Source organism: Calidris pugnax, unplaced genomic scaffold (assembly GCF_001431845.1).
Source record: "Calidris pugnax isolate Ruff unplaced genomic scaffold, ASM143184v1 scaffold13, whole genome shotgun sequence".
NCBI classification, from domain to species: Eukaryota; Metazoa; Chordata; class Aves; order Charadriiformes; family Scolopacidae; genus Calidris; species Calidris pugnax.
The window spans coordinates 21,211,725-21,234,157 of record NW_015090810.1 but is presented as its reverse complement, the minus strand read 5'-3'; the positions used below and the strand labels follow the sequence as shown (position 1 = coordinate 21,234,157).

Genomic DNA, 22,433 nt, shown 5'->3' with positions numbered 1-22,433 from the left:
GATAATAGCAAGATACAATTAACATGAGGATTGAGTTCTTCCTTAGACATATTTTGTATTTGTGTAGTCTGAGAAGTAGAGAAGAAAGGAGACTAAGATAATATATTAGAATACATGATGAGTAGTGCTAGCAATGAAGACACTACATCATCTGCTTGTCACTTGTCTAGTAACATTTCTTAGTTCTTTCTATTGCATTCAGCTGCTTTGGAATTGCAGGCTGGACAAAGTGAACTTAAACTCCGATTTAATACCTTCTGTAGTGTGTCTTAACCCTAAACCATGATTTTGGCCCTGTCAATTTAGTGGTCTTTCCTTGGATTACTTATTCAGAGATGGTGTTTCAGATGACAGGAGCAGAACTAGAGTGCATGATAAGCTGATGCCTGACTGCTACGTTTTTTCTGCACCTATTCCTGGCAGGCATGCTATGGGATCAATTAAACAATTGTGGTACTGGCTATTGAGTCAAGCTCCTGCCTTCTAGGAGCACGTCCTTCTCCTTTTAGAAAGCAGAATTTAGGATCACCTTAATGCGGCAGATACCACTGTTGCAGAGCTGGTCCTGGTTCCTGCATAAGAAACACTAATTGGTGGTTTTGGCAGTGTTAGGTTGATGGTTGGACTTGATGATCCAACCTGGACAATTCTATGACTCTATAAGAGGAAGAGAGGCTGCTGCAGCTCACCTGTGTCAGGATTCAAGGAGCATCTGAGCAGCAGCACTTTAAGAGGTGATAAGTTTCCTAACCTGCCTCTCAGCTGTGGCTCTCCAGCCTTTCGAGGTGCATAATAGAATTCAGGAAGCCAGGCATCCAGTTTGTAATCCCTGGGAATCTATGTGCCTTCAAGACCTTGATGTAGCATTAAGTCTTCAACACTTTTTTTTTCTGCGGAGAAAGTTAGATGAGGCTCAAATCCAGGGTTCTGGCCCAGCTTGATATGCAATGCAAATGTACCTCCATCTGTAATTCCCTCTCTCATATCCAGGTAAGAAACTATCCCATCTGGGAAAGCAGTTGATACGACCTTTGTTTATTCAGGCTTTTTACCTTCTCAGATGGTGTAGAGCAACATAATGTATTTTTATCTGAAAACTTTTTCATTTAAGAGATTGCAACTAATTCAAATAGCTATTGAAGCATGGCAGTTTGTATCATTACCAAAATCTGTCTTTAAGCTGAAAGGACTCAAGGTTCCAAAGCCTTCTAAGGCTTAGTTTGGCAGCTGTAGCAAAAGAAGGCTCCCAAATAAGGGTGCAGTTTTGCTTTTAACAGAGCAGAGTTTCTATATCGCTAGTCCAAGGTAACAGAATGAACTTCTCCAGAAACCAAGGATCACTGCGGACTTGCACCAAGTATGAGGTGCATTTCTATGACTTTGTTCTTTCTGAGAAGCTCTTATTTATAGGTGTAGTTAAAACATAACTCCCTAAAACGTTATCAAAACAAGGCACTCTGCATCATGTATTTGTACCTCCAGAAGAAGAAAATGAGAATGCATGTGCCAATGTGTAGTCATGTTAATAAATGTTCTCCTGTAAAAAGCCCTGTGGTCATCAGTGTGATATAAACTAATCTATATAGAGTTGAATATGGAATTATTAAAATCTTTACATTAGTACTTGTAGCACTAGTCCACAAATGTCCAGAATTAAAAGTCCCAACCTTTTTGAAAAAATTGGAAGAACAGACAGTAGGCAGAGACTACAATTAGCAGCCCTTGTAGGACCTTCCAGTTGCTGTGGCAGCACTGTCTGCCACCTGGTTTCTCTCAGGTTTCCCTGTCCTTGGCACAGTCATGGATGGTTTTCATCTATTTAACACCAATCAGTAACATGGATGCTGTTACTCAGTCTTACAGCTTTCATAACAATTGTGCAATTTCTTCTTTTTCTAAAGCATATGTCTAGTTAGATGTTGTTCAGTCATTAGATCCTTAGCGGATTACTTACAACTCAGTTTTTTTAATGCATCCTGATAAGGTAGATGCTACTTTCAATCTTAACCTAGACAAAATGCAGAAAAAAAGGTGGAGTTGTTTCTTCTCTATATGAAATACAAAAAGGAAAAGTCACGGCCCGTTTTAGAAATAGGTAAAGCTTTGTGATTTTGTTTTTTACAAGTTAAGCATTCCAGGGAATCTTGCATCTTACTCCTTCCCAAACAAGATAAGAGGAAACAAACTGCTTAATGTTATTGACAAAATGAGTAAAATGCTGTATGTTGAAAATAAAAATCTCATTAACCAATTCAAGAGTGCCAGAAGTTATCCTCTTGGAATAATGTCTGAATCTTGGTTAGAGACTGTTTGCATCTCCTCAAAAGGTTCTAAAGGTTCAGAAGTCACCGCCATCCCTTGTTGAACACTGCAGCAGTCTTCTGGATGCTGTGTGGCCATCTTTGCTAGGTGAAGTTCTGTTTATAGCAGCACAAGTGCAGGCATCTGTCTTCCTTTCATATTTTGATGTTCAGAGTTCTTTGCCAGTATGTAACGCTGTAATGTAGAATGAAAACTCTTGGACGCTGTTCCAAGTTCCCAACTTTGTACACTTTCTGAGTAAGAGAAGGAATCCAGATTTTATGTAAATTCAAGCCAAAATATTAAATCTGGGGATATTTTCTTATTGTTGCAGATCTCAACATCTCTATGCTCTGTTTCAGTAGCTTTATGAAAATTCATTGAATTGAAAGTGAAATGGGTTAGACTTGCATATTTCTGAATAATAGCGCCACAACAAACTTCCTGTCAGCTAGAGAGACAAACTCTTAGAGGAGACTTTCCTCATCCAAGATTCCAAAGGCCTTATTCTAGTTCTTGAGAAACTTTCATGATGTTCTTGCTGAAGGAGTAGTATTATGGAGGAGTACTAAAATATGTCATGCCTTAACAGGACTCTCTAAAGTTTGGAGGACTACTCAGAATTTTAATTGCTTCAATACTTGTATACTTACATCCTTGTCACTTCAATATTGACTCACTTTTGCTTGGATTTTGTTTTTGATTGATTTAGGGATAAAGTGGTTCCAGAGAGAACGGGCACTTACAGTATCCAGTTTGCCTTTGCAATGGATAAGACAAATATGCTCAACAGTGACCAGGTTTGAATCTATAATTAATTACATGTAGCCGGGAACATGTAATACAGAATCATCTGAGAGAAATATTATGATATGTTGTGGATTCAGAATGCAAATGCTTTCACTTACAAGCTTTGCAAAAAAATTGTATTTTTATTTTTGGTAGTTAATAATTTCAGACTGTTGATTATCAAAATATATTTTTGTTGGCATTTATAAGTAAGCAGAAGTTTTGTGGAATAACAGAGCTGCATAATTTGCAACCTAGTAGAACTGTTTTATGGTCATGCTAATTTATTTCAAGATTGCCACTAAATTTCACACGCATTCGTTTCAGTATTTTTTGAGCAACCCATGTGTTCAGGTGAATTGCAGTGAATTATATCAGTCTTTATTTTATTTTGTTTTATTTTATTCTTCCTCCTTTTTCTGCTAGATTATAGTTGAAGTTGTACCTAATGATCCTGTACGCTTGTTACCTGATTCTTTACCAGCTACTCCAGCAGTTTCCAATGTTCGAACTCTTACTAGCCGTACACTGGTCAAGGATTTATGCCTCCATGTAATGGTAACTATATTTTAATACAAAATCGTAATTAGGAAAATATATATATTTATATATATATATATAAGAGACTGCTAAAAATATGTTGAATAGTGCTCTAAGGCATTGCTGCTATCTTTTTGCAGATTAACTTCACAAAAAAGATGTAAATGGGTGATTTCCGTGCATCTTGTTTTATTTATGTACAGATGACCAAAACTAAAACATGCAACATCAGTTGAAACCCATTTGTTGTTGCCACAGGAAAAAAAAAGTTTCAAGAATAGATTTAGTAGGAAAACACTTACATATACAACAGATGTTTCTCTCCATGTTTTTTTCTTCCAGGAGACAGTTTCTCTTAGAAATCTTGTATTACAAAATATAAGCTTTCCTGAACTTTGAAAGTTCACAGGGCTACAGGGAGCTCACTTACCAGTTAGTGCCACGGGCAAAACAGACTTGACTTGTGGAAAATTAATTTAATTTATCACCACTTAAAATAGATTTGAGTAGCGAGAAACAAAGACAAAAGTAAAGCAACACCTTCTGCCCCACCCTTTCCCAGCCTGAGCACTGCTCCTGACTCCTCTACCTCTCCCCAGGTGGTGCAGGGGCATGGACAATGGGGGTCATGGTCAGTCCATAACAGCTCCCCTCGTCCACTCCTTCCTCCTCAGGGTTTCCTTGCTCTTAGGGGGGTCCTTGTGTGGGCTGCAGTCCTTCTTGACCTGCTCCAGCATGAGGGGCCCTCCACAGGCTGCCACGTGGATACCTACTCCACCATGGTCCTTCGTGGGCTGCAGGGAAATACCTGTTCCACTGTGGTCTCCCCATGGGCTGCAGGGGAATCTCTCCTCTGGCACCTGGAGCGCCTCCCTCAGCCCTTCTTCTCTTACCTTGGTGTTCCCTCTGCTGTTTATTTTTCTTCTTCCTCCCCTCCCCACCCCGTGTCTTTTTGCCTTTTCCTAAATACATTTTCACGGAGGCACCGCCATTTCGGCCGTGCCCTGCAGTGAGTCAGTTGGAGCCAGCTGGCACCAGCCATGTCCACCACAGGGCAACCCCGGCCTTTCCTCACAGAGGTCCCTGCAGCCAGCACCTTGCCACACAAACCCGGTGCAGTCTATAAATGGATTGCTTATTTTGTTTCGTGTTCCAAACTAACTTTTTTTTTTTTCACTTCCAGGATGAATACAACAACCGCACTGGAATTGATCTAGTTGGCAGAATAATAGCAAAAATTAAGAGCCCCTATGAAGATGAAGATATAGAGATCCCACAGTTTCAGGGGAAAGTCAGTACAATTGAGTTTCCATTTGACAGAGGATCAGCTGAAATTGTAAGTGTGGCTGAAATACACAGCTCCACGAGCAACCAATCTAATATAAGGTCTATTTTCTACAGTTTCAAAGTTGATCTTACACCTTGTTGTGTTTTGCGGAGGGTTAGTGTGTATTGTAACCTACCCTTAGTGATGACTAAAAAAATTATTTCTTCTTTGTTTGGCTGCTGATTTTTAGAAAAGCTGAAGGAAAGACATGCTTTAAACTAGTTATCCTTGCCAAGCGATGGAAGTTTATAACTACATTCAGAAACTCAGTTAGGGACTGGGACATACAGGGTGATCCAGGATAAGTCTTTACTTCATTTGAATTTCACGTGTAAATAACGCTTCACCAATTTTCAGTTAAACCATTAATATTAGCAGTATTTTACATTTTTAGTTATAAAATAAAAACTATAGTATCTGTCTGTAATATCATAAGATGGTTGAGTCTGACCTCTTCGTATGTATGTAATTAAATTTTACCAGGTTCTCTTTACATTTTGTCAAGTTAGCTGAGCTTAAATATACTTTGTATATATGAAGAATTAAAGATAAAACTACCACTTCTCTTTACGCTTCACTTAATTAGTCACTAGTGCCATTAACTGTTAAAAACCCTTGCCTTATTTCAGTTTGAATATCTGGCTGTAGCATCATGCTTACCTCTAAAAGTACTGCATGTGGTAGTCACCTCATCGCAATCACTTTTTCTTCATCAAATACGGATTGAATTTTTAAAATCTGTGAGCTCCAGTTGTAACAGTTGTTACAAAGTATACTATAAAAGACACAAGTTAAAACATGCACAAAACCAGAAACTGTTCAAAACACCCCCAAAAAACCCCAGCTGAGTGTAGAGCCACATATTTGTTCCAAGTGGAATGGTCACAATATCACAATATCTCTCTTTAAAGTCTACAGAGAACTTCAGTCAATAGGTCTATTCACATGGTAAAATATGTATATATAGATATTTTTTTTTAAGTTGCTGAAATATCGTATAAGAGCTGCAGAGCAAAAGCATACCCCTACTTCATTTGGTTCCTCTGGTTGGCACATGTTTTACTAGCCTGAAATCTATGGAAATCTTCACACAGTTAGAAGGAGGATCCAACTTGTTAAAGACGTTTTCTCAGGCACCTTTTCTACCTCATTCATTGGAAGCAGCTTCCCAGCAAACCAGCACCAGCATGTGCCGGGTGGAGGCAGACACTACTTTAGCAACAAATAGAAAATCTCCCAGTGCATCTTGGACATTGCCACAATAAGACTCCAGTAGAATCACTAAAATCTACAGATCCTACATTCAAACTTCTTCGTAATATATTTTATTCAGTACCTCAGCTGCTTTTACGGAACTACATAGCTGATTCTTCATAACACAGCATAAATAATTCTGTGTCGATAACAGTCAAGGACAGAAACATCCAGTTAATGTGGGCAAACACTTTTCACTGAGGAATCTGTCAAACTCTAGTCTACTCTGATCAGTAAGGAAAAGTGACAAAACATGTACGAAAAGCAAGCTAGAAAAATAAAATGCATGGACTGAATCGAGATATCAGATAAAATTAATATACTGATTGATTTACGGTGCACTCTGAGTTTCTCTTGCTCCCCAACCATGTTTCAGGAGTAACAAATTAATTGGTTTGTGAACACATTTTTCTCAGGGATGGGAAAAAATGCAAAATAGAGGTAAGAGGTCAGCTATAACCACTGGTCTAATGAAACAGTGCTTTTCTCCACAAATGTTATGTTTACACCTGTGGTAGAAATTTGAACAGATGTTTAAAACTTCATACTGTTGAGGGGAGTAACAACCCCTTTATTTGAACTCTGGAAGATCAAATAAAATTACTGGATAATTTCTCAGACTCCTCACCAATGCAGAAATAATAATATTTTCATCTCCATGTTCTTGTAACCTGCTGTTGAGCCATTGTGACCTTACTGCTCCTGTCTTGCTTCAGTGACTAAGCTAACAACCTACGTAATGGGGAGTGGGGGGAAGCAGGGGGAGGCACGTTTGAGTGGGTTTTTTGTTTGGATTGTTTTGGCTTTTCTTAAGCAGAAGCTTTTTCTTTCTACTATTCCTGGTTTGTTGGGGAGCGGGACGGGGTTGTGCTCTTCTGCTTTCTCATTAGTGTGAACTGATGAGATTCTACTGCTTTTGACAGTAAGTTGTGTTCCTTGGTCTTCCTTAGGGAGTAATTTCATTTCAGTAAATCCCATATCTCTTCCTCTCTCTGGGCAGTTTTCAGTTGTCTAGTTTATACTGACTTCTCTGACTTCAGACAACTGACAAAGCTCACGTGGAAAGGATTTGTTAATTGTGATGCAAAGTACTTTTCATATGGCTCCCTAATGGGGAGGGGACAAGCTAGAGTTTTTTCAAGTATCTTGAAATTGTTTGATCTTGTTTGTAAATATGATCATGTGCAATTAGCATCAATGTAATGAAACTGATAGATAATATGACATGTTTACCCTTACACTGATGTTTAGGAATACACTTGTTTAATGAAGAAAAATGTTTAGATTTTTATTAGTGTAAACTTCCTAAGGAAAAGATATTTCTACTACAGATTTCTCCTGATTAAATATGTAGCTGCAATATTTTTGAAAGCCATGAAGACGATCTTTGAAGGTTATATATCTATCTCTTCTTTTAGGCTGCAACCACCTCTCTTGATTTGGCCAGTTGAGTAGCAATTTCTACATGTTAAAGGTGGAAACAGTATGAGTTTTATTATAAGCATTATTCATTTTATGCATGATACCTTTCCCAAAGTAACAGCACATTTAGATATTACCTATACTAATTTTATTTCTGTTAACCATTCTTTATGGTTTTATACTACTTCCTGTGTTCGTGAAGAAAGGAGAAGGATTTAGTTTGTCTTTTCAATAAGGAATTGATAACAAAAGGGATGTTCGTGTTAGTGTTTGGATATATATTGTTCATTCATTTGGGACCTGCTGTCTAATTCCATGGTAACAGCAGTAACTTTAACTCAGCAGTGGGAATAGTTTGATTTTCTTTCTCTGTGTTTATGCATTGAGTCTTTCTTTTTAATGTTCCGTTTGCATTTGCTCACATGCTGAATGAAGTATATCCAAGGAAATCTTGCTTTTGGGGACAGTGCAGAAAATATTTTTTTCTAGGCATTTGTCTCTTCTATAAAATATAAAGCCAAAAATAATAAGATTCTTTAAACAGGTAAAATGACAATCTTAATTCTTAAATAATTGAATAATTACTGCTAAATGTTTGTATTTTACTTCTTTTTGTTACATATAAAAGGCATTTCCAGGCCAATACTTAAAACTGTAGTAATATTGCATAGACATCGTGTGTTAGGTAACTGTACAAGATTTAGTATTGTTGATTTTATTTTGTGTGTTACCTCAAGTGTGAATATAAACTTATGTTTATTTCTTTGTTTGATTAGAATCTAGTGCTGGCTGAAAACAGTCCTGGAAGAGATAGCACTGAATATGTTCTTGTATTTGAGCCAGATCTGCCAGGTTTGAAAAAACCTTTGGAACCATACCGTCTGTCATTTATGTTTTACAATGGTATGTTTTAATTACTCTAAAATGCTTGCTTTTCCTTAGAATCAGCTATTTTTAGGTCCATAAAATTTCTTCAGAACTGTGTAATAGCTTAATAGATTTTTTGCTGATGTTTAAGCCAACTAAGTATGTTATATTTATTTCTGTAGATTTCAAGAAGCAGCAACAGATGGCAACACTTACAAAGGAGAGAGACCAATTATCTCAGTCCATAGGTGTTTACAGAAATTGGTTTGATACTACTAATCAGCTTGTAAATGAAATGAAATGTAAGTTCAATCAAATATATGAATACATTTCCTGGGAATTAAACTTTATTTTTCCTTCAATAGTTTTGAGAATATAGAGAGGGAGAAAAACTGATATTGAAATTATGAGGAACAGTAATTGGAGGGGAGAGGAAAGGAGTATATCTTTGCCTTAGCAGGGAAGCATCTGGGTATTTGGATGAACACACCTAAAAAGGATCTTGATTTGAGGTAAGGATGTTTTATGTCAGAACTGTCAAAAGGAGGAATAAAACATTGAAGTTGGTGGTCTGATTCTTTTTTCCCATGACTGCCCTGCACTCCGTTCTTTGCAATGGATGTGTGAGGGCAGTTGTTTATGGGAATGGGGAAAGAAGAAGGAAATTATTTCCTTGCATTATTTTTGTGTTTAAATTATCCTATCTGTTGATCAGAAGATATCTCTTAAGAGATGCATTTTGAATTTTTATTTTAAGTAATCACTAAATGTAAATAAAGCATGCTGGAATTAGAAGATGCTGCTGTTTCTTGCAATTATAGTTCAGGGCTATGTTTCTGTTATTTGCTCACTGCATGTTTCTACTATGGATGCAAATTCCTGAATTCCAATGTGAAACACAAGAAGTCTTTTTTCATATTTGCAAATTTTTGCAGATCTCTAGAGAGTGAGTTACAGCACAAAATTATAATTTATGCTTAAATAGTATTTCCAAATATAAACCTGTTTCAATAGAGAGAGTGGGAAGCAATTCACATGTTTACTGATTTGTTTTCATAATTGCTTCAATTCAGACATGAGAGTTGAGGAAATAGTGTCCAGAAACTGGTGTCCCATATGAAAGACAAAAGAGGGTAGTGTCAGCTACCTCTCTTGCTTTCCCTCTTGCCAATTCACTGTTGGAGAACCATTTGGAAAGATAATTGAGGATGAAAAGAAAGAAGAGCTTACATTATTCTCAGACTGATCTAGGGACTAGCCCCGTTGCTTCCTGAAGCTGAAAGAGATGGCAGCCACTGAAATAGCTTAGAAGCTGGACAAATCACAAGATCTTTGGGGACAAATCCTTATATTCTGTGCTGAAATTGAGACATAGATACCAACGCTGTGGGTGGCATAATTCTGAAAAGTTGTAAGAAATTCCATAAGAAATGTTCTGTTGCTTTCTCATATTTCCTTACTTTCTGTTGGTTTTACTGGTTTCAGGTCAGGTTAAAGAAGCTGAAACAAGAGAAACTCATCTGAAGAATGAACTGAAAAAGCACCAAATTGAAATACCACAGATAAACAAAGTATGTTTTATTCCTTAATAAACTCCCTAGCATCTTAAAAATAAATCTAATCTTAATATGAAATTGATAAAATTATATAACATTATTGAATCACACTGGTATACGATCAGAGGCTGGAGAACCTCTCCTGTGAAGATGGGCTGAGACAGTTGGGGTTGTTCAGCCTAGAGAAGAGAAGGCTTCAGGGAGACCTTATAATGGACTTCCAGTACCTGAAGGAGGCCTACAGGGGAGACGGGGAGGGACTCTTGATAAGGGAATGTAGTGATAGGACAAAGGGTGGTGGGTTTAAATTGAAAGAGGGGAGATTTAGATTAGATACTAGAAGGAAACTCTTCACTGTGAGGGTGGTGAGACGTTGGAACAGGTTGCCTAGAGAAGTTGTGGATGCCCCATCCCTGGAAGCGTTCAAAGCCAGGCTGGATGGGGCTTTGAGCAACCTGGTCTGGTGGGAGGTGTTCCTGCCCATGGCAGGGGGTTGGAACTCAGTGATCTTTAAGGTCCCTTCCAACTCTAACCATTCTATGATTCTATATACACAAGCTCCTGTTACTGAAACTCTGATAATTTAAACCATGAGGAAAATTTGTGGATCAATGCCAAACTTAATTTTTTAATTTTTTTTTTACTGTTCTGCTAGCGTGACTATCTCCTAAAGAAACTGCTAGAGAAATAAGAAAAACTTCCCTGTTATATCCTGATCTTATTTTCGCCTTTATGCTAAGGTTGCCAGTTGTGTTACTGGTACTGCTAGTTTTAATAATGGGCAGGCAGATCAGTAAACACTGGATATATTCTGGCATAAGTAGATCAAAAGAAAAAACTTCTTTTCAGATAATTAGAGAGTTTCATAGGTTACTACCAACATTGGTATAAACGTAAGTTTGGAAGAGTCAGAGCAATGTAACCCATTGCTAATTTCCTGTAAAGATCCAAATATATTTTAAAGACATTTTTTAAAGAAAATTTTCAAACTACAAGCATTTTTGGAAAAAAAAAAAAAAGGAAATTATCAGCTATCTTTAAATCAAATAAAAACGAGTGTTACAGTCATTAGTCACAAATCAGTAGAATTTAATTATGCTCGTTCTGTAATCATGATATCCAAGTTTCCCCTGCTGGCTAAATTTTTCTGTCCTGGATATGGTCCCTTTCTGAATTGGTACCTTTTTTGTACATTTGTGGTTGCCTTTTCCTACTGATTTAAACTTTCTTTGGTTTTGGATTTAATCAAGGTCTGGTAGTTCTTTGCAAAAAGTTTCTTGAAAATCTTTAATAAAAAAGTTCATAGTCACAATTGCAGTGTGCCTCCTTTTGTGCTCCTCTGAGATTATATGCAGTGGTCCCCTTTATATTAAGTCTGCTTCACATTATTGAATGTTTTTTGTTAGGAACTTTATTGACAGCAGGTAAAGTAACTACTTCTAGAGCTTGGCCTAGTGATATATGCTTCCTAACTTTAAATTTCAATTCTCAGCTTCAGTTTGTGGATTCTCTTATAAAACAAAAGATGTTGGATCAAGAAGGAGTAATGAAAAAGCCAAGGCGAACTTGTACCCTCCCAAACTATCCAAAAGGCAACCAGGATATTCTAGGCAAGGTGAGTTTTCTCTCAGAGACTTCAAATGAGTTTTATTGGTTCCAGGAAATGGTAGTGATGAAAAATTAGCCAACTGAATATTCAAGTAATTTTTGAGAAGCTTTAAAAAGAAGATAGCATTCTCAACCCATCAGATAACCAGCTCTTCTAAGAGACCCATCAACAGAGGAATTAAATGTCTGATTAAAGTTGCAGGGTGATTGTGATTACTGTGAAAAGGGGAGGTGGTCTTTGGTTCTATGTTGACTGTTGTAACTTCTATGGTACAGATTGCACATTTAGCACAAATTGAGGATAACGAAGCAGCAAAAGTTATCTCTTGGCATTTGGCAAGCGACATGGACTGTGTGGTCACACTGACCACTGAAGCCGCTCGTTCTATTTTTGATGAAACTCAAGGTCGACAACAAGTGTTACCCCTTGATTCTATTTACAAGAAGACACTCCCTGATTGGAACAGGTAGAGAAAAACACAATTAAACTTCTGTATTTGTATTACATACTTCTTCAACTTTTTATTTATTTATTAAACTTTACACCTGTTAAAGATTCAAAGTATAAAATGTCTGGCTTCATGATTATGGCAACAGTAAATTCACTTGAAATGTTAGCTGAAATTATAGCTTTATATCATTAACTGCTGTGTGTTCTTTATTTAATAGGAAGTTTCTGTTAGAAAGATAAGACTATTTGCCATTTTTTTACTTCTGTGTGTTTTCTGGACCAGAAACTTTTTTTTTTAATAATTCTAGTGCTTAAAATCAAATTCTAACTTTTTTAAAAATCAATTTGCGGAGTACATTCTCTAAAATCATCTGTAGTAATAGAAATTTGTTTTGCTGTTTTGGTTTCCTGGAAGATAAAGGAAAATATAATAATTCTGTGCCTGAAAATAATTTGCATACGAAGATGACTGCTAATTTCATAAAGAATTCTTTTTAGAAAAGATAGGAGGTGCAGATGTATGTATAATGTCCAAAATCATGGGTTTTATAAGATAGTGCATTAAAACTTGTCCATAAAAAAAGTCATATGAATTTGTTGGGTATATGTCTCATTAGAAATAACTGTTTCACCAAAGCATCTGTAATATAACTGGCATTTCAGATCAAGTTGGGATCATTTAACACCTAATGTGGAAGTGTTAAGATGCATTCAATTCAGTTTGAGATTTCTGACTAGATTGTCAGAAGTAATAATGAAATAAGGACATGGACAAATTACTTTTTTCTCTTTTTTTTTTTTCTCCCTCACTCTCCTCTTTCATTAACTAGGCCCTTACCTCACTTAAGAAATGGAAAAGTCTGCTTCAAACCTGTTGGAAATCCTGTATTTGCCAGAGATCTGTTAACATTTCCAGATAATGTAGAGCACTGTCAAACAGGTAAGTGATATTAAAGGCATTGTTCATAACTTCTTTCAGCATTATCTTATTCCCAAGCTCTCGTAAGCAGAAACTGACAATCATGGCATTAGTTTTATATTTTGATATTGCAGACGTTACTGCCTTTGCTAGGCTCTTTTTCCAGTCCTCTTTCTCTCAAAAATGTGTACTGCATAGATTTATGTACTCAGACTGAGACTATAAGAGGTGACTATGTATGTTATGCTTAAATAGTAAGTAGATTTCAGTTTAGGAGACCATTATCCTCTTACTGTTGCTAACAACATAGCAGCACCTACCTTTTCCTACACTTTTTCTTAAATTAAGTAGACTGCTCCTTTATATGGAGAGTTGGAATCTGTAATTAGTTGAATGATTTTTTTCATTTTACTTCACAACTTCTTAGTACTGAAATGTTTCTCTCTACTGTTAATAAAAAACCAAATTTTAGTCCAGTTTATTTTCAGAAAGTTAGGTACTGTCAGAGACTTTTAACTATAAATTCTTCTTCAGTCCCTTGTAGGAATTTAAAAACAGCGTTGTTTGACATATCTCGTGCAAGGCTACATCAAGTTATACTTTGTAGAGAAAGGTGCTTTATTAGCAGAAGAAATGTTTTAAACTCAGAATGGGTTTTTTTCTTTGATATCCCATTTACTATTAAGAAAAAGAATACAATTCAAAACATACATAAAAAATTAGCTTTTTTTATAATTTCCTAAAATTTGTCATTTTATTATGTGTGTCTTCATAGATGTAAATACAAGATATCAGGAGAGTGCTTTGGTGGAAAATAGTCAATTATGCGATAATACTAAATTTTTTTCTTGGTGAATTCTTTGGTGAAAACAGAAGACTGTATGTTTATTTCAATCTCAAAATAAAATTTCATTGAAAAATGGTAATGGACATGCTATTCCCCTTGCACTTGTTTGAAAAGCTGTAATAATGATGCCTCAGAATTGATTTTTCAAAACTGAAGTTATTTTGCTGCTGAGAATTCTCATGGTTCAAAAAAAAATATTTTTCAGTGTTTGGGATGCTCTTGGGGGACACTATCATTATAGATAACTTGAATGCTGCCAACCATTACAGAAAAGAGGTATGTTTCAATTATTCTTGTTACTTTTTATAACAAAGATATTGCATACATATTTAATACAGTACAAACCTGGAATAATTGCTAAGAAGAACGCTGCATTAGCTGTAAGCGTGCTTATTGTCTTGAAGCCTCGATGCACTTCACAGTAACTGGAATCTCTGTTATTGGCACTGACAAAATTACCTCCATTCAACAAATTCCATTATGCAAATGGTGCCATGAAGCATGGGCCCTTGTGTTTACAGGCAAACATTTGTAGTTTTGCTGTTAGTGTTAAATGCAAATTCTTGAGTACTTTCCAATCTTTGTATATATAATAAAACAAAAGAGTCTGAGGCACATGATGAAATTTCAGATCCACTAAAATGACTTAAGATCTTGATGTGAAACTTAATACACCTTTCTGCAGCCCGTTTTGTTTAAGTTTAATGGGACGCATTTTAGCAGATGAGTCTCTGAGGAAAGCTTGACACTGGACACGTTCTGTTTCAGCTTATGGGGTTGTTAGAACTGAAATAATGATTCAGCATAAGAATGTAAAACTGTACTGATGAAACATTAAGCTCTTGGGGCTGGATAGTCTCATTTTTTCCCTCTCCAGAATTATAAGAAATTGTACTGCAAGGTGATTCTTAAGAGAACATCAAGTTAAAAAGGAACCTCTAGTGGCATCTAAAATTGGTTACCTGTTTCATTCTTTCACAGTCAGTGCATCTCAGATTTCCTGCTCTGTGCTTTGGGCCTGGCCAGTTCTTTTACTTGATGATTTCATTCCCTTTTTATAGGTTAGCTATAACAAGGACTGTCTTGAAAGTTTCCAAAGAATGTCTCAGAAATATGGATGTAGTCATAGTAAAAACTAGATGATTGACATAAATATTTTGATTTTCATCATGTGTTACAACCATCTCACGTGTTCATCAAGTGAGCAAATAGCTACCGTTTTTCAACTTTGATGACTGTATGGGCTTCTTTCATCAAAAAGCACATTTTTTTAACTGCAAAATCAAACAGCAGAGCTAGGAGTGCCAGATCTCACCTGTTAATCAGTGTCAGGAGAGAGACCATCTGTGTCTGTTCAAGAAAAGGAGTTTGTATATGTAGTCATTTCTCAAAATGAGATCTGGATCATTGCACTTGGTTAGTCAGTCACCCCATTCGTTTCTTTCACCCACCACACGTCAATTTCATCAACTACGTAGAAGTTTCATTGAATATGTTAATAAGAAATAAATCTCTTGGATTTTAGATGCTTTAAGTCTTGTGCATTTTTTAAAAAAAGATATCTTCACCAAATAATTGAATAAGTGCTCACATTTTTTATCACTAATATTTATTGCCATTACTTCATAGTGTATGTCAATAATTAGCTTTTTCCCAGTATAGATCGAAATTCTGTCCCCAGACTTCTGTTAAAATCTGAGGACACAAAAAAAAAAAAACCAAAATTTAGTGTTCATAATTATCAGCAATACTGTTTAATTTTAATATATGTATTCTGTTACTTGAAAGCAAAAGTCATAAGATGTAATTTCATAAATTATTTTCTTATTAGAGAAGAAGCAGCATCGTAGTTCAAAGATGCAAAGTTTCACAACATCATTGCTGAAAACTTAGATTATTTTTTTCCATGGAGTTACTAATTTAGTATCAATTTTTAATACCCGTGTAGGTTGTAAAAATTACACATTGCCCTACTTTGCTGACACGGGAAGGAGACAGGATTCGCAGCAATGGAAAATTTGGAGGCCTTCAGAATAAAGCTCCTCCAATGGACAAACTTAGAGGAATGGTATTTGGAGCACCCCTACCGGAACTTTACGCTACTTTCTCTGGACAGATAGGTGGGTTAATGAAGTCATGAAAATACAGAACTTCCAAAAATAAATTGCTTGCCTATGTTTGTTATTCTTTTATGCAATATAAAAAGGAAAACTACAGTTTAGCATGAAGTTATTTCACGTGAATAAATGTGACCTGTACAATGTCCTATTTGAGAATTTGCCTTGTCTTAAAAGCTATGGCTATTAGATTTCCTGAAAGAAAAAATAATAATGATGAGATATTCCCCCTTTTTCTTAGTCTTATTAAAGAAAAACTATAATCGGTGGTAATCATTCAAACAGCAGGAATGAGAAGCTTGAGCTGATATAATTCCAGCATCCTTGAAAAACAGAAGTTTCAGGTCTTTCTTGTCCAGAAGCACCATACATCAGTTCAGAATTTCTTACTGTGCAAGTAAACTCTAAATAGTGGCAGAAAAGTTTCTGTTCTCATCAGTCATGCAAACATCTTTGTTATTTCCCTAACAAGAAGACACCTTATATTTCCTGTGGGATCACTTACATTTTATTATGTGCTTAGATTCTTCCCTTCAGAATAAAGGTTATAAATGAAGTTAAAAGATGGCAGTTTCTGACATGTAACAGCTGACCTGACTTTTATAAAACATTGAAAAGTCTTATGTACAAATAAGATTGTCCTTTCTTTTGAAAATTATGTATTTAAGAACACGAAGTTTTTTCATGACAGTATTCCTAGAAATGTGTAATGGAGAGGGGCAAGGAGACGACGAGAGACAGAACACACCTACTGGAGTAGCCTTATATATGGGCAAAGTACATAACATTGACCAGTTGAGGGAGAAAAAAGACTAAAAAGATCTTTCCTAGGTATTTTAGTAAAAATATATTTCATTTAGGAAAAACATAGTAAGCATTTCAACTACAGACTGAAATATGCTGGATTTAGCATACTTTATATTTGTCTGTCAACACATTTTCAATTGTTGTACTCAGTTATTACCCAGTGTGTATTAAATTGGAATTGTCTATAATTTAGTATAGGAACACTCATGGTAGACGAAAAGGGCATATTTTCATTTCACTTGGATAATTACTAGACATTTCAGGAAAATAATAGTGAAATTCCATATAAAGGACAGCACCTCATTACACAAGACTTGTTTTGAACTGAATTTCAGCCTTAACAGTAGTTGTGACTTGCTCTTCTTCTATCTTTATAGCATAAAAGGAAAGTAGTTACTTAAACTGTGATTACACTGACAAGGTACTTCTAAAATATATCATACTAAGAATTTACGGTGCCTTTTGTCAATCTGCAGTAACTATGTGAACACTTTCACCCTGTGGCGAATGTGAGGTAATTTAGTGTTCAGTTACGCTTTGTGCAAGCTACCTTGTATCCACCACAAAGTAAAAAGAATGAGCCTGGGCTAACATGCTTGAACTCTTTCTTTATTATTTGACATTAATTTAATGCCTGGACAGAGAAAAATTCTTCATCTCATATGTTAAAAGAGAAGCAAAGTTTGTCAGCAAAATATTCCCTTGTTTAAATATTCATAGGTGGGGCAAAGTGAAACTCAGTAAATGTTGTCTTTTTCCACAAGGTGGACTAGAATTCAGGCCAGTAGTACAAGCTTCAGCGAAACAACTACAAGCACATTTTAGTGGCATCAAAGTAGAGGATTCAGTTTGGAGCATGCAAGTGACAAGATGTGTCAAGATATACCTATTTGCCGTGTCATTTTCAGAGTTCACTGGTACTTTACTGTGACCTAAGATACAGGCTCAAAAAGAAAAGAGAAATCAAAATATTGGATGTGCTTATTATTTTTTTTTCAGTCTGTCTTTACAGTAATTTTAAGAACAGCCACTAGTCCACTAGAAGTTTGGGTGGGTTTTTGTAAGTAGTGCTTTTGAAAGATACGTTTTCCTGTGAGTCTTACACGTCGTCTGGATTGTATTTGGTAGCCTTCAAACTAAAAATGACCATTTATTTACTGTTTTGTGTTATTTTTGTGTATTTATTTTGTGTATTATTTTATTCTTCAATTAGATCTTCTTCAGCAATACCGTGCAGCAGTGGTGAAACTTGATAATGTGAATAAGGACCTGGAGTTACAATTGCAGTCACTGAACACTCCAGAAATGCAAAAGAAAAAACGGGAACTTGCTGAACAAGAGAAAAGCCTCAAGCTAATAGAACAAAAATTGGGTAGGTCATTGTATTATATTTTTCATGTCCTAAAGGAGGAGAACTGTTAACTGCATCCAGATGTATTCTACTGTTACAAACTAACTACTTCAAGCTATGAAGGATGATTGTTAAAATTAATTTTGAGCTTAGAGATGTCTCATTTTAGGGACAGAACAGAGAAACTGTATGTAGTATGATGCTGTGGATATTGCCTACGCCAGCACTGCCCATTCGGATAATAAAAATGTGGTCAGTTAGTATCTTGTGAACATGAAACTATGATCTCACTAATAGGAGATTATATAACTGTTAGTCTGGCTCGCCCAGCGGCAGAGAACATTGACATTCTTTTTTGAAACGACTGTGTAGTAAAGAGCTGAATTGCTTTTGCTAAGGAAACGCAATCAAAACATTGTACTATAAAAAGAAACACCCCTAATTCTGCAAGGATAGTTTTTCCTAGAAATGTTTTTATGTCAATATCACATAACTTACGGTATTTCAAAATATATTTTAAAACCCAACATTTTCTTGTTGACAACTGTAAATAAAGCAAATGTTGTTACCTATCATCTTTGAAGTCAGTGTCAGACATGAGGTAACTATAAAATTTATGACATACCTAAAAGCCGTACTTCAAAGGTTTAACACTCCTGTTACAGGGTCCATTTATAACTAGTATGGATAATATTTTTTTTTAATATGTTCTTACTTGCAACTTTTTCATAGGTATGACTCCATCAGATAGAGTCACTGAATCATTAACTCAGCCTGTAATATTAGATATGTCTGACACCCCCATCCCTCCCAAAAGAATGCGAAGAGAAACAGGAAAAAGATTGTATAGGTAAGTCTGTTCTGAATCTAGTTGTTACTTTCCCGTATCCTGAATTCAAAGCAAAAACTAGTATGTTTCTTTGTACAGAAGATTCTTTTTTTTTAATTTTTGCTTGTATATAATAACCAACCAGGAGTAGAGTTAGCGTAAGGCTGATTTTCAAAGTATTTTTTTATTTCCTTTAAAGTCTCTGCTGTTCTTTAAGCTTGATATAAAGATTTGCTTGCTAATTCTAATTCTATTTCTCTTCATGAACTGGTTGATTGGCATCTTCGTGCATTTGTGTTCCCCATATTTTCTGGTATATTCAACTCTGTTACAGCCCAGAAATATTTGAGATGGCTTGGTCAGTAAACTCTTTTAAGGTTCAATGTCAAATACTGGGCAGATGAACAGAGAATTAATTATTCTGACAGAGCAGAGAAGGAATCATTCTTACATAACTTTTTTGAAGTAACTGAGGTGAGCTGGTGGTAAAGTATTTAACACAGATACCTCTTTACCTGTGTATCTACTTCTACATTGCCTCTGTGGCTAATGAGCATTTGTACACAAGGGAAATCTCTACGTCTGTATCTTTGCAATGACGCGGAACTGGCCTTTCCATTTCTCGTGTCTCTCTCCGTGACTGCATCATTGTCTTTGCTGAACTGTGGTCACATTTTTGAGATTATTTAAGTCGAGTGCAGTTGCATGCTGTAAATCTCAGAATGAGTTTTCACTATAATACTATGTCTCTGTGTTATTTTTTTTTATTATTATTTTAATTTTTTTATCCACATATAGAACTCAAGGGGCATATATTTAAGCTGTCTAATGTTAGCCTGATGCTATTCCTCATTTTAACAAAATACTTACCGGAATAAGATGCTGTGCACAAATATGGGGTTTGTAATATTTATACTACTGGGAGCTCTGTGCCTTTACATCAATTATATCAAATATATATATAAAAAAAAATAAATAAATAAAAGACACATATACATATATTAAAAAGGGCTTTGTTTATAAGGTACTATGCTATGTTTTTGTTTAGCTCAGAAGAATGGATCTCCTCTTCCGCAAAGAAGCAGCAGCAGCAGCAGCAACAAACAGTGCAAATACCCCCTTCAGAACTTAATGGACCTCCACGAAAGAGAAAGGCATAGACTGATGAGACTTGCTGGAAATTGAAAATGTGAATACATTCGGTTAAAGGAAATATTCACGTTGTATTACCCATTGCTATGAAGATTTTTATACTGATAGAAGATATAAATGTATTTCAGTTAGTAGGAACAAAAATTTAAGTATTTAACATTGATAGCCTAATTTTTGTATAGTTAATTTTCATTTCTAAAAGCTTTCAGAGTTTTTATGTTCATGTGTGAAAAAAAGTTTAAAATATATCCTTTTTTATTTATGAAAAAAAAATCAATCTTTTCAATAAAACTGCTTCAGTATAAAGCACTTCCAGTATAATCGAGTGTAGTAAGTCAACAGATTGTGCCATGAAATGACATTTTAATTTAAAGAGCATCCTGGGCTGTCTTGGGGAAGAGAACTTTCTGGCCTGCTGTTTTTTGATGGATAAGCTGTCAAGGTAATACCAATTAAAAAGGGAAGGTTGGAGCAGCGATGTACTGAGATGTAACCACAGGAGTCTTCAGACAGTTACCAGCCATCCCGTGGCTAAGGCTGCGTCCAAGGTGTTGACGTGGGAATTGAGATCTCCTTCAGAGAGCTCCAACGGAAAAAACGAAGTGGTAACATGTGAGTATGAAAAGTGTAACAGGCTCGCTATTTTATGGATTGTGGAAGAGTGGCAGGGAGGTGCAAATGAGATTTAATATCATACCAATGCTAACCACATTTCAACATCTGTATTACCACAGCCCTCACAAAAGGACTTTGCTGCTTAAGCAGGTCAAAAATTGGTCCTTGACACCAAAAACGTAACTGTGACACAAGGATTTGAGTAGGAAACGGTAATGTCACAAAGGAAAAAGGGAAATCCTTCCACGTGAACTGTGTGTATACATTTTAAGAGTTGGAAATGGAGACAAGTTGGAGGTAAAATAGTCGTCTTGGGAAACCGTAGATACCTGGACAGAATTTAAAACAGAGTCTTAAAATTCTAGAGAAAGTAGTCAACAGGTAAATGAGACCAAAAAAAAAAAAGATCACCTCTAGTTATCTGCACCATAAGGATTTTAGTAATTGAGACCAGGCATGATTAAAGATACAATTTCAGCCAGGGTCAGAGTGAGCAGTTGGAAATAGGCTTGATTGGATGAAAAAGGTAGGGCTAGAGTAGAAAGCTAAGCTTGAGACAGTGTAAAGCTATTATTTGAAGCTATGTAGATAAAGAGCGTAGCAGGAGAAGGTGTTCAAGGATGTGGACGTGTTGGTTCACACCAGCCTCAAAGAATTTTGGCTTTGGAGTGAATGTGGGTATCAAATCTACTGATGTACACTCACTCAGCAACGGGCATTTTATATACAGCTTTTCTGAAAAGAGACTTTAAACTTCAAAAGACATGATACATCCTGCTGGAAGTTTCAGAATGCTGGTCACTGGTGCACATTTCTATGACATTTCTAATAAAATGAAATTTCTCTGAATGAATGCATTCTCTGGTGGAAGGTTCTTCAAAACCTCAAGTCTTAATGTCTTTTTAGACATCAGTTTGTCCTATTCTTAAAAAAAATAAATATATTGAAGTTTAATGACTATGCTAGCCAAAGAGTATGCTAGCGCTGCATCAGCCCTTTTTCTAAATTTTTCTAAATTTAGACATCAAGACTTGAACCAGGCAGCCCTAATGGAGGGTTTGACACATAAGCAATTGTCCCATCACACTGAGTTACTCGGTAGTACTTCTTTTAAATGCATTTATTTTATTCTGACATCTGCCTAGCCTCAGCCTTTGGCCTCTGGATGACCTTGAATCCTATTTGATTAAATACCTATTCTAGCAGAAATGTTTCCTTTTGAAACTCATCTCTTGCCTTCAGCAGTCAGTATAGGTCCTCCCAGTGCCATGTGATGGATCTCCCTCCTGGAAGAAGCAAAGAGAAAATTAAGGATGGTTTCCAGAGTTGTGCAATAGCTAGCAGAGATTTCAGGAAATCTCACCAGGGAATTTTCAGGATTTTTCAGTGAAGTGATGGCAGGTTATTTCAGTGCACGTTACTGCCTTGCAGAGCTGGTTAGCTCAGCAGCTTTAGTCCTGGTAAAACATTCAAGCTCTGAAGGTAAGTGTCAGTTATTTTTTCTCTTTATCCATTCTGTACTCTGTAGCAGAGCAAACCAGGGACTGAACTAGGGGTGTGTATGTCTATCAGTCCCCACTGATTCCAGGAGGGGCTGGTGGAGGGCAGTGGAGGAAATGTTGAGAGGAGGTGGTTCTTGCTGGGGCCTGGGACCCAGTAGCTAGTTTCTGATGAAGCATCT

The 22,433-nt window shown here is 36.1% G+C and overlaps 1 protein-coding gene across 1 annotated transcript in view; it reads left to right on the top strand.

The window, feature by feature from the left end:
- SMCHD1 (structural maintenance of chromosomes flexible hinge domain containing 1) overlaps positions 1 to 21,554 on the top strand; it is a 65,435-nt gene extending 43,881 nt beyond the window's left edge. The window contains exons 35-48 of the mRNA XM_014938694.1: positions 3,014 to 3,101; positions 3,517 to 3,648; positions 4,814 to 4,966; positions 8,410 to 8,536; positions 8,683 to 8,802; positions 9,986 to 10,071; positions 11,549 to 11,671; positions 11,941 to 12,131; positions 12,946 to 13,055; positions 14,087 to 14,157; positions 15,830 to 16,001; positions 18,019 to 18,177; positions 18,889 to 19,006; positions 20,034 to 21,554. Coding sequence (XP_014794180.1) covers positions 3,014 to 3,101; positions 3,517 to 3,648; positions 4,814 to 4,966; positions 8,410 to 8,536; positions 8,683 to 8,802; positions 9,986 to 10,071; positions 11,549 to 11,671; positions 11,941 to 12,131; positions 12,946 to 13,055; positions 14,087 to 14,157; positions 15,830 to 16,001; positions 18,019 to 18,177; positions 18,889 to 19,006; positions 20,034 to 20,145 — 1,762 coding nt within the window. The 3' untranslated portion in view covers positions 20,146 to 21,554. The remainder of the gene's footprint in view (positions 1 to 3,013; positions 3,102 to 3,516; positions 3,649 to 4,813; positions 4,967 to 8,409; positions 8,537 to 8,682; positions 8,803 to 9,985; positions 10,072 to 11,548; positions 11,672 to 11,940; positions 12,132 to 12,945; positions 13,056 to 14,086; positions 14,158 to 15,829; positions 16,002 to 18,018; positions 18,178 to 18,888; positions 19,007 to 20,033) is intronic.
- Positions 21,555 to 22,433: the final 879 nt, after the last annotated feature.